The sequence below is a fragment of the Polypterus senegalus genome, chromosome 2 (genome assembly GCF_016835505.1).
Source record: "Polypterus senegalus isolate Bchr_013 chromosome 2, ASM1683550v1, whole genome shotgun sequence".
NCBI lineage: Eukaryota > Metazoa > Chordata > Cladistia > Polypteriformes > Polypteridae > Polypterus > Polypterus senegalus.
This window is the reverse complement of record NC_053155.1, coordinates 185,612,174-185,629,909: the sequence shown is the minus strand read 5'-3', so window position 1 is coordinate 185,629,909 and position 17,736 is coordinate 185,612,174. Positions and strand designations below refer to the sequence as shown.

Sequence of the window (17,736 nt, the reverse complement as noted above, 5' to 3'; positions counted from 1 at the left end):
TAAGAAAGGCAGGTTAGAGATGGGTCTAAAATTTTCAAGAGCCGAGGGTCGAGATTATGTTTCTTAAGAAGGGGTTTAACTACAGCAGTCTTAAGACAGTCTGGGAAGACCCCCGTATCTAATGACGAATTTACTATGTCAAGAATATTGTCAATTAGCACGCCTGAAAATTCTTTGAAATAATTTGTTGGTATTGGGTCAAGGACGCAGGTGGAGGGTTTTAATTGAGATATTATTTTTTGTAAATCAGGTAAGTCTATCCTAGTGAAAGAGTTTAATTTGTTTATAATGGAATGCTGGGGTTTAGGAGGATTAGGGAGATATATTATGTTATTTCTAATATCATTAATTTTTTGGTTGAAAAATACAGCAAAAGCCTCACAGGTTTTACTGGAAGTACTTAGGAGGCATTCCTTTGAGTTATCTGGGTTTACACTGCAGGTACCATTGATTGGAAATATTCATCCTTCCATTATCAAACATGCTTAATTCAGTTCAGAGCCAGAGGAAACCAATGTTTACTTCAGAAGCAGGACCCAGCCCTGGATGGAACACCACTCCATCACAGAACACATTCACTATCATACATATAGAGACACAAATTTACCTACCATAAAAAAATATATATTTCAAACATGGCAGGAGAACAGGAGTCCCAGTAAAGACATGGGGTAATTTCAGGGCCGTCTTAACGCATGGGCACACTGGGCAGTTGCCTGGGGGGCCCACGAGCATAAGGGCACCATACTACTCTGTCTGTTTGTTGTGACCTGACCTGAGACCTAGGGGCCTCAGTGCACTGCTTTGCCCGGGGGCCTATAATGCTGTTAAGATAACACTGGGTAACATGCAAACTTTATTCAGTCAATGCCCAGGTGGGAATTTGAATTCAGGAATCTGAATCTGACCACCAACACTAATATGAGAACCACTGCCTTTTGCCTCTGATCATACACTCAATTAAACTAGGTGTCCAGTTGTGGTCCTAGGTGTGTCCCACCCTGGAATATACAGTAACCAAGAAAAGCGTCTCTAAGGCTGTTTAAGGTAATGTGCACCCCTAAGATGCCCTGTACATGGTGCCTCTGTTCATGGGATTAATGTGGAAATTTTATGCATGATTAGTATATTAGAATAAATATAGAACTTTACATGAACCTGATTCCAAGGGCTTAGGTCCATAAAGTTAACATAAATGAGTGGAAGTTAAATAAACAGCAAACTGAACCTAGCAATAATAACGTGGAGCAGTACTGTATGAAACACATTATATCATACTGTATTCTTACAAAAGTGTTTAATAGCTTAATCTAGTGTACTGTTACTACATATTGTTTATTTGGAAATACCTATAATATGAAATGTTGATTATTTTTGTTTAATTTTCACTGGATACAACCATTTATGAACGGAATTCATTGAATCATTTTTATCAAATGGCTTGACTATAGTAAACTGAATAAATGTACAAGATAAAACTATGTATCTCTATACAGAGAGGCAAAGGCAATCCTTGGTGAAGAGGAAATGAACATATGTAACACCATTAGCATATATCTAACATCATTTACTTTAACCACATTAATGCATCAATTCAAGCTTCCTCCTTGCTCACACAAAAGGCAATTTCCTGAAAGAGGCAAATACCCTGATACCTGTGTAAAAATGACATATGTCAAAATGATTTATTTTAATCACATTAACTCTTCAATTCAAGCCCTGTCTTTCCTCACACAAAAGGTAATGTTCTATCTGTGTAGAAATGTAATATTTCTGCCTTTGTTAAGAGAAAGCAAAGGTTATCAGCTAGTGCCTGTTTAATTCATTTAGGAATCACACTAATGGATTATGTGTGAAAGTAGCTAATAATTACAGGCTATTAACAAAAATGTTCTGCCTACAGATATCTATGATATTATTCTGCAATTCCCATTACCAGTTTTTTTTTATTTTATGTTAGCCAAATAACCAAGGTCTGCAGTGATGGAACATGAATATTTTTTTTGGCTTCCATCCATCCTCTTATTTTTATTTCTTTGGTCATTTGTTGTTAACTTTCTTTAAAAACAATGGCTGTTATTTCACTGTAGCCATCATTGTTATATTATATGGACCAATTCACAGTATTACTTTTAAAAAACAATCCAGCAACATTTTGAAATATAGTTCCCCAGAGGTTTAGTCTAGTCATCCTGTTCACCAGGTTTGAATGAGTTTATTGGAAATCTCAAAGCTTGTTTCACATATCCCTTTTGAGATATGAAGCAATTCAGTCTATCCATTCCTCAGCATTCCTCAGTTATCTGAACCTGCTTATTCCTTTATGGAGCACAACCTTGGATGGAACATAAGTCCTTCACAGGGCACACTCACACACAATCGAACTAACCCATGATCCGGTCAATTCAGAGTTGTCAGCCAGTGTAACCTGCACATCTTGGGTATGTGCAAATGTATTGATAATTACTGTATTTTATACATCAAGATTAATGACATCTTTTAAAAGGGGAAAAAGAGTTCCACAGAAAGCAGCAACATTTATTTCTGTAGCACATTTTTATACAAAAACTGTAACTCAAAGTGCCTTAGCTACTATAAAATAAGAATTACAAGCAAGAAAGCAATACGTTAGAAATAGATTATAAATGACTAAATAAATAATATATATTAAAAAAATGATAAAAAAAAATCAATACATACTTACATAACACAGATATACCAGTGTTAGAATCCATCCATCCATCCATTTTCCAACCCGCTGAATCCGAACACAGGGTCAGGGGGGCTGCTGGAGCCAATCCCAGCCAACACAGGGCACAAGGCAGGAACCAATCCTGGGCAGGGTGCCAACCCACCACAGTATTAGAATCCTAATCCTAAAAATATTATTAAGTCCATTAAGATATGTCTGATCAATGATCTGAGGGCCATGGAAAACAGAAAAGCCAAAATAATCTCAAGATGTTAGATGATGGAAAATAAACAAAATCTGCAGGAGTTCCAGGTCTAAAGACCACCCTGCCTCCACTGGGCATTCTACCTAACATAAAGGTGCTAAAGTCAATCTTATCATTTTTTTAATCTCCATGTTAGTCAATTCAATACAGTTGGTCTTGGAGACAGTTAGAGTATCTACTTTCCTTCCATCATCACAAGTGGCTACACAGTACTTTCATAAGGTGGTTGTGGTGTAACAGAGAGACCGGAAAACAAAACAAAAAAAAGTAGGGATTAACAATGATAGCACTTCCATGAAGTATATGACATAGCAATGCATATATAATCTATCAGAAGTAAAACAAAAATTAATTAATAAAAGGCCAAATTGAAAAAGTGGGCTTTCAATAGTTTTTTTAAATTGATCAATGGTATTAGCCTGGCATATCTCTTATCGGTAAAGTATTCCAAATTTTTGGTGCATAACAGCAGAAGACCTCCGCACCACTTCTTTTATGCTCCACTCTTGATATAATAAGCAAACCAATGTTAGACGATCTGAGGTCATGATTGGGAATGTAAGGGGACAGGTACTCCAAAATACAATCTGCAGTATATGTGTGAGTAAGATTATTCAGCGCTTTATATACCATTAGCAGTGTTTTAAAATCTATTCTAGAAGACACCAATGTGCTCAGGTTTTCTATTGTGGGTTAAGATTCCAGCTGATGCATTTTGAACAAACTGCAACCCGTTAAAGTCTTTCTTAAATTGTAGGAGAGCATTACAGTAATCTAATCAACTAAAAACAAAAGTGTGAATACATTTTTGACTTAATTTTTATAAGTGGTCTAACTTTTGCACTATTTCTTAAGTGAAAAAATTCAGTCCAAGTAATATTGGTAATTTGTGATTTATGGTTTGGATCAGAGTTCAGGATCACACCTAAGTTCTTATTTCTGCCTTGACGTTTACTGGCAACAGTCAAGTTAATTTCTCAGATTTATGATTTTTTCCTTACTTAGCTTGAGAAAACTACTATTCATCCATTCAGTGATACAAGACAAGCATTTGATCAAAGAACACAGAGAGTCAGAGTCATCGAGTGCTATCAATAAGTAAATCTGTGTGTTGTCTACATAGCTGTGGTAGCTCCCTGTGTTTTTTAAGATAATCTGGCCTAACGGGAGTAAGTAAATTGAAAATAATAGTGGGCCCAGAATAGATCCATGTGGCATCCAATATGAAATATCATGGATCCTTAACTAACAAATTTCCTGTGTGTTAAATAGGACTGAAAACAATTTAAGACATTACCAGAGAGACCCTCCCATATGCTAAGACAATTAATAAGAATGCTGTGGTCTACGGTGTTGACTAACAGAAATGGCCTGTGTCAGCAATAACTCGCAGGTCATTAACTACTTTAAATAATGTAGTTTCTGTACTGTGATCTGGTCTAAAACCTGACTGAAATGTGTCAGGAATGGTGTGTTTATTCAAGTAATTATTTGACTGGTTAAAAACTGCTTTTTCTAGAATTTTAATTAAAAAAGACAGGTTATGTGTAAAATTGATAAAGACAGAGGCATCAAGAATAAAGAATGGTGTAAATGGGAGCATTTTACATTTAAAACTACACTTTGTAATTCAGACATTGAAACTTGGGCTGTAAGCATTTCTCCATATTATTTGCCTATGGAGATGAATTAGATACAGTGGTGTGAAAAACTATTTGCCCCCTTCCTGATTTCTTATTCTTTTGCATGTTTTTCACACAAAATGTTTCTGATCATCAAACACATTTAACCATTAGTCAAATATAACACAAGTAAACACAAAATGCAGTTTTTAAATGATGGTTTTTATTATTTAGGGAGAAAAAAAAACAAAACCTACATGGCCCTGTGTGAAAAAGTAATTGCCCCCTTGTTCAAAAATCACCTAACTGTGGTGTATCACACCTGAGTTCAATTTCCGTAGCCACCCCCAGGCCTGATTACTGCCACACCTGTTTCAATCAAGAAATCACTTAAATAGGAGCTGCCTGACACAGAGAAGTAGACCAAAAGCACCTCAAAAGCTAGACATCATGCCAAGATCCAAAGAAATTCAGGAACAAATGAGAACAGAAGGAATTGAGATCTATCAGTCTGGTAAAGGTTATAAAGCCATTTCTAAAGCTTTGGGACTCCAGCAAACCACAGTGAGAGCCATTATCCACAAATGGCAAAAACATGGAACAGTGGTGAACCTTCCCAGGAGTGGCCGGCTGACCAAAATGACCCCAAGAGCGCAGAGACGACTCATCCGAGAGGTCACAAAAGACCCCAGGACGACGTCTAAAGAACTGCAGGCCTCACTTGCCTCAATTAAGGTCAGTGTTCACGACTCCACCATAAGAAAGAGACTGGGCAAAAACGGCCTGCATGGCAGATTTCCAAGACGCAAACCACTGTTAAGCAAAAGAGCATTAGGGCTCGTCTCAATTTTGCTAAGAAACATCTCAATGATTGCCAAGACTTTTGGGAAAATACCTTGTGGACTGATGAGACAAAAGTTGAACTTTTTGGAAGGCAAATGTCCCATTACATCTGGCGTAAAAGGAACACAGCATTTCAGAAAAGAGCATCATACCAACAGTAAAATATGGTGGTGGTAGTGTGATGGTCTGGGGTTGTTTTGCTGCTTCAGGACCTGGAAGGCTTGCTGTGATAGATGGAACCATGAATTCTACTGTCTACCAAAAATCCTGAAGGAGAATGTCCGGCCATCTGTTCGTCAACTCAAGCTGAAGCGATCTTGGGTGCTGCAACAGGACAATGACCCAAAACACACCAGCAAATCCACCTCTGAATGGCTGAAGAAAAACAAAATGAAGACTTTGGAGTGGCCTAGTCAAAGTCCTGACCTGAATCCAATTGAGATGCTATGGCATGACCTTAAAAAGGCTAGAAAACCCTCAAATAAAGCTGAATTACAACAATTCTGCAAAGATGAGTGGGCCAAAATTCCTCCAGAGCGCTGTAAGAGACTCATTGCAAGTTATCGCAAACGCTTGCTTGCAGTTATTGCTGCTAAGGGTGGCCCAACCAGTTATTAGGTTCAGGGGACAATTACTTTTTCACACAGGGCCATGTAGGTTTGGATTTTTTTCTCCTAAATAATAAAAACCGTCATTTAAAAACTGCATTTTGTGTTTACTTGTGTTATATTTGACTAATGGTTAAATGTGTTTGATGATCAGAAACATTTTGTGTGACAAACATGCAAAAGAATAAGAAATCAGGAAGGGGGCAAATAGTTTTTCACACCACTGTAGATAGATAGATAGATAGATAGATAGATAGATAGATAGATAGATAGATAGATAGATAGATAGATAGATAGATACTTTATTAATCCCAATGGGAAATTCACATATTCCAGCAGCAGCATACTGATAAAAAAACAATATTAAATTAAAGAGTGATAAAAATGCAGGTATAACAGGCAGTAACTTTGAATAATGTTAACGTTTACCCCCCCGGGTGGAATTAAAGAGTTGCATAGTGTGGGGGAGGAATGATCTCCTCAGTCTGTCAGTGGAGTAGGACAGTGACAGCAGTCTGTCACTGAAGCTGCTCCTCTGTCTGGAGATGATACTGTTCAGTGGATGCAGTGGATTCTCCATTATTGACAAGAGCCTGCTCAGTGCCAATCGCTCTGCCACGGATGTCAAATTGTCCAGCTCCATGTCTACAATAGAGCCTGCCTTCCTCACCAGTTTGTCCAGGCGTGAGGTGTCCCTCTTCTTTATGCTGCCTCCCCAGCACACCACCGCATAGAAGAGGGCATTCGCCACAACCATCAGATAGAACATCTGCAGCATCTTATTGCAGATGTTGAAGGACACCAGCCTTCTAAGGAAGTATAGTTGGCTCTGTCCTCTCTTACACAGAGCATCATTATTGGCAATCCAGTCCAATTTATCATCCAGCTGCACTCCCAGGTATTTATAGGTCTGCACCCACTGCACACAGTCACCTCTGATGATCACGGGGTCCATGAGCGGCATGGGCCTCCTAAAATCCACCACCAGCTCCTTGGTTTTGCTGGTGCTCAGTTGTAGGTGGTTTGAGTTGCATTATTTAACAAAGTCCTTGATTAGGTTCCTATACTCCTCCTCCTGCCCACTCCTGATGCAGCCTACGATAGCAGTGTCGTCAGTGAACTTTTGCGTTTGGCAGGACTCAGAGTTGTATTGGAAGTCTGAATTATATAGGCTGAAAGTATAGTATAGTATAGACCACAATGTCAGACCTGCAGTTTCCGAGACGCACATACTTAGGTCTGTCTGTAAGATAGTCCATGACCCATGCTACCAGGTATGAATCTACTCCCATCTCTGTCAGCTTGTCCTTAAGGAGCAGAGGTTGGATGGTGTTGAAGGTGCTAGAGAAGTCCAGAAACTTAATTCTTACAGCACCACTGCCTCTGTCCAAGTGGGAGAGGGATCGGTATAGCATATAGATGATGGCATCCTCCGCTCCCACCTTCTCCTGGTAAGTGAACTGCAGAGGTCCGAGGGCATGGCGGACCTGTGGCCTCAGTTGGTGAAGCAGCAGCTGCTCCATGGTCTTCATCACATGTGACGTCAGAGTGTCCTCATGTTACGCAGTCATGAAAAGTATTCCTTTATATTCTAATCAAAAATACTCTAAAAGCATTCTGAAACATGAAAGGTTGTTCATAGAATTTAGACTGGTAATTAGTAGTGGCTTACATCTTTACTCAATATTTTCTCTGCCATTCAGACAGACCCAACCACTGACTCAGAAATTGAGGATATTAATCGCTTATAAGTATCATATTCATTTGCACAAAGTATAAATGAATGAAACACCAAAGTATTTGCAGCTTATTGTAGGTATATAATGCTAGACAATACATAAATATAATGCATAATTTTCTTAATTCAAGGAGAAAAAAATACTAGGCACCAAATGAGCAAAGACTCTGGACTTTAGACATCCAGCTGTCAAACGTAAGCTGTAAGTGACAGAATTCTAATAGCCACCTATGCAGTGTTTAGAAAGCATCTGCATAACATTAAAGAAACATGTTGAGTATCACTACATGAAAAAAAACCACATTTGTCTTAAGCAGAAGAAATGTAAAATGTCTTACAAGAATTTACATTATACCTCCACAAAGAAAAATGAATGAATGATGCAAGATAAGAAAAATATCACTAATGCTTTTTGACAGAGTTATGATTTTAAGACAGTTTTGGACAAAATTAGAATGCACAAGATAAATAAATAGCTCCAGTCCCTGTGATTGATAGGTTCTAATATAATAAAAATGTAAAAAATATCTGAAAAGTGTTGAACAGAACAGGCAACTCAACCCATTATCTTGTCAATATTTTGAGATTTAAATGTCTCCAAAGCATTGCCTGTAATCTGCATGTAGCCATGGTTCTCTGTTTTTGGAAGTACTTTCCAATGTTCAATCTGTACTCTATATACGTAATTCAGCCTTTTCTTATATAGGGATATATTTTGTCTCTGAATGGCATTGGTCACATCTGAATATGGATGGAGTTTTTTTATATACAAACTACTGATTTCATTAAAAACCTCTTCCCCATCATATAAAAATAAAAAGGTGATTTTGAAAGGCAGGAAGTTACATGAACATATCTAAACATTACATATACATATAAATATACTGCACATATAACTTCATACACATTTTTATATATTTATATACTATTGGGAGAAGGATGCTAAGGATAGAGTTGACAGGAAAGAGGAAAAGAGGAGAGGCTAAGAGAAGGTTTATGGATGTGGTGAGAGAGGACATGCAGGTGATGGGTATAACAGAGCTAGATGCAGAGGACAGGAGGATATAGAAAAAGATGATCCGCTGTGGCAACCCCTAACAGGAGCAGCCGAAAGAAGAAGAAGATAAATATACACATACACATATACTGTAGGTCATTTGTGTTGGTTGAGGTTTCTGGCTCTACACAGTATTCTGTTCTTTTCAGAGTTGTAGATTTTTATTGGAACATTTTATTACTCTTTCATTCACTTAAATAGCTGTTTCTAGTCTTAGAAGTTGCATTGTCAGAATCAAATAGAGACTTGCAGTTTTGCTATTTCAATTGAACGGTAAAGTACAGGAATTCCAATATGTGACCGACTGTATCACCTTTAGGTTTCGATCTGTGAACTGTGCATTCAGCTGTACTGTACTTATAAAATAATGGCAAATCTGCCCTTGCCAACTCAGGTCCCCTGTTTGTTTAACTTACTATTTTATGCTGCTGTATAAATTATTACTTTTATCTTCTTCAATACATTCCTTATTTTTTTAAGTGAAATTTTGAAGAGTACTCATTTGAATATTCTTCATCAATTATATAATTCAATCCATTTAAAAATAAAAAGCTTTCTTTACCAGATTTAATCTCCCATGTTTTGGATCCAAATAATGAAGAGGCCAAGTTAGCAAAATATGAGAAGATTGAAGTTCCAGATTCCTATGCTGGTCCACGCCTTTCTTTCCCTCTTACTGTGGTACACACCAATGCTTTGCTCAGCGGGTTCAAGCAACAGCAAGTAAGTAAACAAATGGTGTCGATAAAATTATCTTCATAGATTTTCAGTAAAGGACATTCAATAATTACTTAACTAGCTGTGATACCTATTTAAGACGGGTTGAAATCTAAGTGGTTAACGTAGACCTCAGCATTAACGTTTGTAGTGCACAATGAAATGGCATTTGGTTTGGCACTCATAAAAGCAGTGTTAATGTTTGTGATATGCCATATATTGAAATAACAAATGCATGCATGTTAGTACTAAAAATGTTTGTAATATGCCATCTTTAGGAATGACAGAAACATAGCAACTGGATGGACACACAGATAAAAACTTAATCTTTAATTTAGGTGGATGAGTGTTATTATCTTCACTAATAAGGTGGTAATCTGTTTTGTGCATGTTCAAGCCAAAAATCAAAATTAGTCTGAAGTCAAAACTGCAGTATTCTGTCTTTTTACCTTCTATAATAATAAACTTTTCGTCATTTAGCCATTTTGAATTGCTCTGAGGCTAGAGATTTGCACTGGCAATCAGAAGGTTGCTGGTTCAAATCCCGTAAATGCCAAAAGTGATTCTTCTTTGGTGGGCCCTTGAGTAAAGTCCTTAACCTGCAATCGCTCCGTCCTGGGTATGACGTTAATCTGCATCCAGCCCTGCATGTAGGGAACCTGCAGGGAAAAACCAGGCGGTTGGTGGCAGAATTAGCACTCCAGCCATCATAAGAAAACTCACACTGTACCACTCCATCTGAACTAGTGTGGTGCAGAAGTGTCACCCATTGTATGCCTGCACTCGGGTCCTAATCTGGGATCCTGAGTTGGTTTGTCATGTGGTGGGTGCGGCAATGTGCTGTATCAGCGTGTGCTCCTAACCTCGCTCTCCTCTATTTAATGGCATCAGTTATGAAAAATAAAGAGGATATATATTCACATATGCAAATATACACACATATCAGAGTGCTGCTTTACAATCCCTGGACATCAGTTACGCTCTTAGTGCTTAGAGTTTACATGTTATTCTCATGATCCTAAGAGTCCAAAGACATCTAGTTAGGTTAACTGGCAGCCTGATATGATTAAAACGTGGAGATAGGCAGATAGGGCCCAGTTTCTCAAATGCCTTTCACTGGTGAGAGTGGACTTAGACTCAGGAGGAGAGCTTGCGAGACTAACTGACTTTCTTGAAACGAGTAACATACAAGATCACACTTTGGAATCAGTGTATAGAAGCTTTCGAATGGTTAAATCTATAGGGCAATTTTATTGGCAGACTCAAAAATTGTTGTTTTACTGCTGTGTACTTAAGACACCAAAATATTCTTCATCAGACAGAATGAATGATGAATACAAACAGTATTTAAAATACATATCGAAAGAATAAGTGACAAGGAAATGTAATTTTGTGTCTTTGTGTCCAATCACCAACTTGTTACACATTATTTAAATTAAATCAATATGTTCCAGCTGATATTCATTTATAATTCCAGGGTCTTAGAGCCTAGTCATACTTTAAGGTTCTTTACATTGAACATCTACGTGATTTTGCTAACTTTTTTATGGATATTGTGTCAAAGTGGACTGGGAATACCCACAATGCCTTCATCTAAGCCATTTTGATAGTTTATAGAAAGGTAAGAAAGTGCAAGTTTAAAAATGGTATTTATTGACATGTGTAACTAACTCTCAGACAGCGGCCCAAAGAACAATATGATTCAGAATATTAACATACAATCAGCTTGATAAATGCAAGGTATGGACATCTATGCACAACTGTATTGAAAATGTGCCTCCACTGCTGTCAATGGCATCAGATTTTCACCTCAGCCATACTGCACTCCGATTGTTTTGTGTGTTATTCTGCACAACATCAATACTAGAGCAGGTGTAGCCTGCCCAGTGCAGAAGGGTGGTTGGGGTTAGAAATACAAAAATTGAGTAGAAGGTCTTTACCAGGATGGTCATACTACCATTTTAAGATCATTATTTTGTTTTGTTCACTAGTTTCTGTTTCAGAGGCTTTGTTCGAATTTCATGTTATTCCATATATATTTGAGAAATGAACATGGTGTATACCATCCAAAGATGTGTGGGAATTTTTAATGCTGACTTTTGTTGCTCATTGTCACTTTCAGGTTATATAAATTAAATACATACTGTGACAAATAGGGGGCGCTATCGCTCCCGTGAACCCTTGGCCAAGACGTTAGACACCAGGTAAAAGTCCAATAATCGACTTTATTTAAATGCTACAGTGCACAAAGCACCCTCTCCACCACTATACTCATATAATAACTCCAAATACACAATAAACAATTCCTCCACTCCCAGACACATTGCCACCATTCCACCCAGGTCAGCTCGCTTTTTGGGAGCTATCACAGTCCTTTTAAAGTCCCTGACCCGGAAGTGTTCCAATCCCCAGTTCATGTGATCCTAATCACTTCCGGGTCAGATAAAAAGTCCTTTTCTTCATCCCGGAAGTACATCTCTTCTGCTGTCGCTCTGCCTATGACGCACTTCCGGGTTATAGGGCACAAATTACTCTCTATGCCTCCCTGCAGCGTCCTCTGTTGTCCCCTGGGGTATCCAGCAGGTTTGTAAGGGAAAACTCCATAGTCCATGATTCCCTGCTGGCATCCGGGGCACCTCCATGCTGCAGGAAGAACTTCATCTGGCGGCCTGGGGGTATTGGCCGTGAAGACAAGCCGGCCATAGACCACAATACATGAACAATTTACAGTTTGCTACCAAGCTCTCCAGGTGGTGTCTGTGTGTCTAAAAGAGAGTAATGTTAGGTTGTGATATGTGATAGGTCTTTTTCCATCCTGAATAGCACCTTAGTTGGGTAAATGCTGAGATCAATTTGAAAAATGTGACAACCTTAAAAGTTTATACTTCTTGAGATTAACATATAGATGTGTTCTTCTGAGTCATGAAAGACACAGAAACGTTGAACATGTGTAGGAAAATGTAATGTCTATATTAATAAGCACACGTTTTTCAAAATATCCCCGAAAATATCATTAACAAATGAAAGGCCTGGGATATTTGTCACCCCAAAAGGCGTAACCAAGTACTCAATGTCTCAATAAATTGCTAAATGCCATATTCTATTTGTCACTCTCTTTTATACATCTAGAGCTGTATATGCTTCTCAAGTCTGACTTGGTAAAATCTATAGTACTGGTTACTTGGTCAATTAAAAATGTAATTAAATAGAGAACACAGCTTTCTTAAAATTAATTTTATTTACCACCCTATAATACTTAGCCCCATCTTTTTTGTTCCAATTGGGCTGCTGGAGGGACAGGTGAAACAATTCTCAGTGTTCTCCTGAAGATAATCTTCTATGTCTTTTGCCACAGATTTTAATAATATGTGAATTCTACCTTTATGGAGAGGAAACTCTGTTATTTTTTGAATTCTCAAAAATAACCTTTTTCTTCTGGTAGTTTCCATTAAATAAATTGGCCAATGTGACATTATGCTCCAACTTATGCACTCACACAACTGGACTTGATATAACATTATAGTAATGGCCACTACGAGCTGAGAGTCAGGTGCCATCACTGTCACATGAAGTTCAGGTATAAAATGTAAACAGAATAGCAATAGAAATGAATTATTAGAATGAAATTAAAAGTGATAGCTTACCCTTTTTGATTTATTGCATTGAATAGCCCTGGAAGATATTATAAGTCATATCTGGTCCCAGACAAGACTTAATCTACACACTTATGAGTCTTCTAGTTTTGGTATTCACTCATAACCTTTTTTTTCAGACCCTCCATCCACGATATGTTCTGCAATTGTTACATGAAACAAAGAAGTTCCTGAAGCACATGCCAAATATCATTCATTTATCAACCACCTATACCAGGCAAATAACCGTCTGTGGTAGGTAACTGTGAGACTTTACACTGCTGCTATGTAATTTTACTTTTTCCTTAATTGGTAGACTTATTATTTGCTTTAGGAAAAAATGTTCTGAATTTTTTTTTTTTTTGAACATCAGTTTAATGGGCTCTCAGTGGCCAGTTGCTTTGGAAATTTATTCAGAACCAACAGTGTGACAATTAAGTAAGCACAATTGTACCTGGAGCAGTGTTGGGGAATGTTACTTTTGAAAGTTAGTTAGATACGTTACTCATTATTTGAAAAAAGCAACTAAATATGTTATATAGTTTCTTATTATAAAACATAATGCATAACAAATAGTGTGTCACTTTTCCTTCTTTTGTATGAAAAACTACACTTTTCACTGGACAGCATTTGTTAATAAATCCTAAGTCCATATATGAACCTTTATGACCAGAAACACAGCCACATTTGTCAATTGTCGTGTAGTTTATTTACTTGCCGTTATTCTTATTTAACATAAAGTAGAGATATGAAACCCACACTTGTAATCATAATACATCTGTTTCCGTAAACAATGAGAAAATCAAGAAAAAAATTCATGTACTTCTAAATTCCATGTAATGATGATAATATAAAGCAGGATTTAATTATATACATTTTTTTATGTAGCTTTTAGTGCTACTTATTTTAAGCCTTTTAGTTCTACCAATGGGTACAGAACATAAACTCCAATAATGTTTATTTTAGATTTAAATGTAGTAGTCAACTACTTTTTAATTAATAAAGTGTCAGTTTAGTTTTAAGCCAGATATTTGCCAGTGTTCGTATCACATATCTTTATGAGCTTACGTTGAGGATGGAAAAAGGGCATGGATGTTATTTACTTCACAGTGTTTGAAGTATGTATTTTCTTAACTCTTTGAGTAACAACACCACTGTATGTCGTTATAAGTCGACACCCACCTCAAAAGAGTTAATATGTTTCTGTTACTGAACTGCCTGCAAAACACTCTATTCTGATTGGCTGTGCAATTATGCCCTGCAAAGGAGACATACCCTGCGTCACATTTGCTTCTTGCCTTACAGTGCTGCTGCAATAATCACTGGCTCCCTGTGACCCTAAACTGGGTTGATTAAATTTACCCCCAGCACATGTAGGATTAAATCTATGCCATTAACTTTTGTTCAGTTATTTTCAGTTGATTGCATGCTACACATCTGCTTAACCTCTTCTTCACTAGCTGTCACCACACAGTTAGATCACATAGTAACACTATAAAGCATTGCTGATTTTTTTAAACAATGCAGATATTTTCACTTTAGTAAAATATGTATTACATTAAGTTACTCGTTGCTTTAAAAAGTTGACTATACATGCATGTTTCTTTTAACACATTACCCTAATACTTGCCTGGTGTGTAACATCCATCCATCCATCCATCCATCATCCAACCTGCTATATCCTAACTACAGGGTCACGGGGGTCTGCTGCAGCCAATAGTGTAACATTGTACATAATAATATTGTTTTTCTATCTTCAGGTGATCTACACGGAAAACTTGATGACTTACTGCTTATATTTTACAAGGTAAATGATTTGTGTCCTTTTTCTTGTCTACAGTAGGTATAATTTAACCAGACAGCTATACAAAGTCTTTTATTAATGGATAAGATACTGTATATTATTACTGTTTTTCTTCCAGAAAAGGTGCTGTCCACACACTCACTTTTCACTAAACCTCTTCAGGAACATTTTGATGTCAGGCTAAATATAAAAACACTAGCCAACCCACGGCGTAGCATACGGCGCATAATTATTTATTGATGGGTGAACACTTCCTGAAAGACACAGTTGTCCAAATGGTGTGGGTTTGAGGATATGACTGTGAGTGAATAAAAAAAAATGGAACTCTAGAGAGAGCAAAATACAATTGTCCGTGACTGAAAACTGGTTTTGGCAGATACAGGCATATCTTTTTGAAAGTTTGGCCCTGTGCCTTATTAATTGTCATTGCAAATGCTAATCTAACAGGAAATTGTCTGCATGTAAAAGTAAAAAGCAAATTTGAATCTGATGGGGTCAGGGAAATCCGGGGAAAAAGGACAGTTTGTGAGGTAGCAGCTGTGATAGTTTTACACTCCAGTACATTGCGGTGAATGCTGGTAACATTCAGGCGGGCAGGCAGGCGGGCAAGCCAACAAAAACACTATGCTCTTAGTATGTTATGAATCAGGTTTTTGTAGACAAAGGTTTTCCCTGTTCCTGCAGGACCATCTAAGATGAAGCATGTTTGTCGCAGATGGGAATCGCTGAACGCAGTGTGTAAAACAGTTTGTGAGGTTGGACGCGGGAGGAGGGTTAGACTTGGCGGGTGGGGCACTGTCGTGTGTATCCCTATCCCATGGTCTCTGTCTTGCGTGCCATGGTCGACTTAGTATATAGAAAAGCAGCCGGAACCGAAAAGAACAATGAAAAGTCAACGTGGCTCAGAGGTGCATGTGGACTGTAACAGAGACGAAAGTGACTGAGGCTGTGTTTGGTAAGGTGTTGCGAGCGGGCACATGAGCAGGCAGTGCGCATGCCTCGAGAGTGAGGGTGGATGCGGGAGGAGGGTTAGAGTTGGCGGGCGGGGCTCTGTCATGCGTATCCCATGACGCGGGAGGAAAGTTAGAGTTGGCGGGCGGGGCTCTGTCATGCGTATCTTATGGTCATAGAGTTGGTGGGCAGGGCTCTGTGAGTTGGTGGGCGTGGCTCTGTCGTGCGTATCCCATGGTCTCTGTCTTGTGTGCCATGGTCGGCTGCTTAGTGAATTATATATATAGACTAGCAGAATACCGCGCTACGCAGCGGAGACGTAGTGTGTTAAAGAAGTTATGAAAAAGAAAAGGAACATTTTTAAAAATAACGTAACATGATTGTTAATGTAATTGTTTTGTCATTGATATGAGTGTTGTTCTCATATCTATATATATATATCTATATCTATATATATATATATATATACACACATACATACAAACATACACACAGGTATATATATGTGTATATATATGTATGTGTCTATATGTGTGTGTATAGCTTTGGTCACTGAGTGCAAGGGAAAAATAATAAAATGTAGTCTATAAGTTATTAAACAGTAAAACATTAACGTTTTAAGAAGTACAGGTACATTGAGCACTACTGGAGTGGTCCGGGTAAACTACATTTTAAAGACTGTGTAACACAACAGTTAAGTAGTACTAACAGCAGCTAAAATATATATGGATCATCTCTCGGTAGTTGATCCCTTTTGAAAGGCGCTACACGACGGCTGTGGTATAGAAATTACATTTTCTATGTGAACGTTCAAACTTCTGCCTCTGGTAATGTGCCTTACCGGCATTTAAAGAAAATTAGTTTTGTGTCCTCTGCAGTGTTAAGAGAGAAAGGCTTTGGTTTGGGATAAAAGGAAAAAGGTGTAAAGAAAGGAAAGTTGCCTTTTTCTTTTATATAGTATAGAGAGATGTGTTCGCTGACGTTCGCGGTGGGTCTTGTGTAGACTGGTGAGACGTCCCTGCCATTAATCGGCTGTGATGGCACTGTCAGTCCTCCACTCCTGTGCGTGTCTTCATAATCCGAGCTGACGACCTCATAATCGTATGCGTGCAAAATAGAAAGTGCGAATTGCCTTAATATTAGTTTGCGCGTGTAGAAAAGGGGTCCCGTGTTTGCACTTGTCTGGGCTATAGCTCAGGGGAGGATGAAAAATTAAAAGTGCTCACTTTGACTTAAGGCAGAAGCGCAGTCAGCGTCTCAAAGGCCGGCAGAGCTATGCACGCGCGCCGGCTGCTCGACTTTTGCTGGGCAGGAGACCCCAGCTTTTGCAGACACGTTCACGATATCAAAAGTCTCAGCGCTCTTTGGAGGTCATTCATATATATATATATATAGCAATATACCCGCGTCTTGCAGCAGAGAAGTAATGTGTTAAAGAAGTAATTAAAAAGAAAAGGAAACATTTTAATAATAACGTAACATGATTGGCATTGTCATGAGTGTTTCTGTCATATATATGCCTGCCTAAATAAGTCACCCTCGCTTCACTCTTACTTTTTTACCGTTCATTTAATCATGACTAGTGGCGGAAAAATTATAAAATGGAAGGAGGATTACACTGAGTATGGCTTTACCAAAACAATTATTGATGGCTTAATCGATTATTCATAAAGCTTGAATTGGTGATCCGTTTTTCTGTGTTAACCTCATATTTTTTCATACTTCTACTCAAACCAAGGTGGTGCGAGGATAAAATGAATCGGGATGCGCTGATCAATGTAATCGGTGTACCAGGAAATCATGCATT

At 38.0% G+C, this 17,736-nt stretch overlaps 1 protein-coding gene across 4 annotated transcripts in view; it reads left to right on the top strand.

Annotated features, from left to right (window-relative positions):
- The window catches only part of ppef1 (protein phosphatase, EF-hand calcium binding domain 1), a 171,541-nt gene that overhangs the window by 80,353 nt on the left and 73,452 nt on the right, over positions 1 to 17,736 (top strand). For 3 of the 4 annotated variants that reach the window (XM_039745020.1, XM_039745019.1, XM_039745018.1), the window contains 3 exons: positions 9,391 to 9,548; positions 13,315 to 13,429; positions 14,935 to 14,981. In XM_039745020.1, the coding sequence (XP_039600954.1) occupies positions 9,391 to 9,548; positions 13,315 to 13,429; positions 14,935 to 14,981 (320 nt within the window). The remainder of the gene's footprint in view (positions 1 to 9,390; positions 9,549 to 13,314; positions 13,430 to 14,934; positions 14,982 to 17,736) is intronic. The other variant, XM_039745021.1, reaches the window with a different exon arrangement.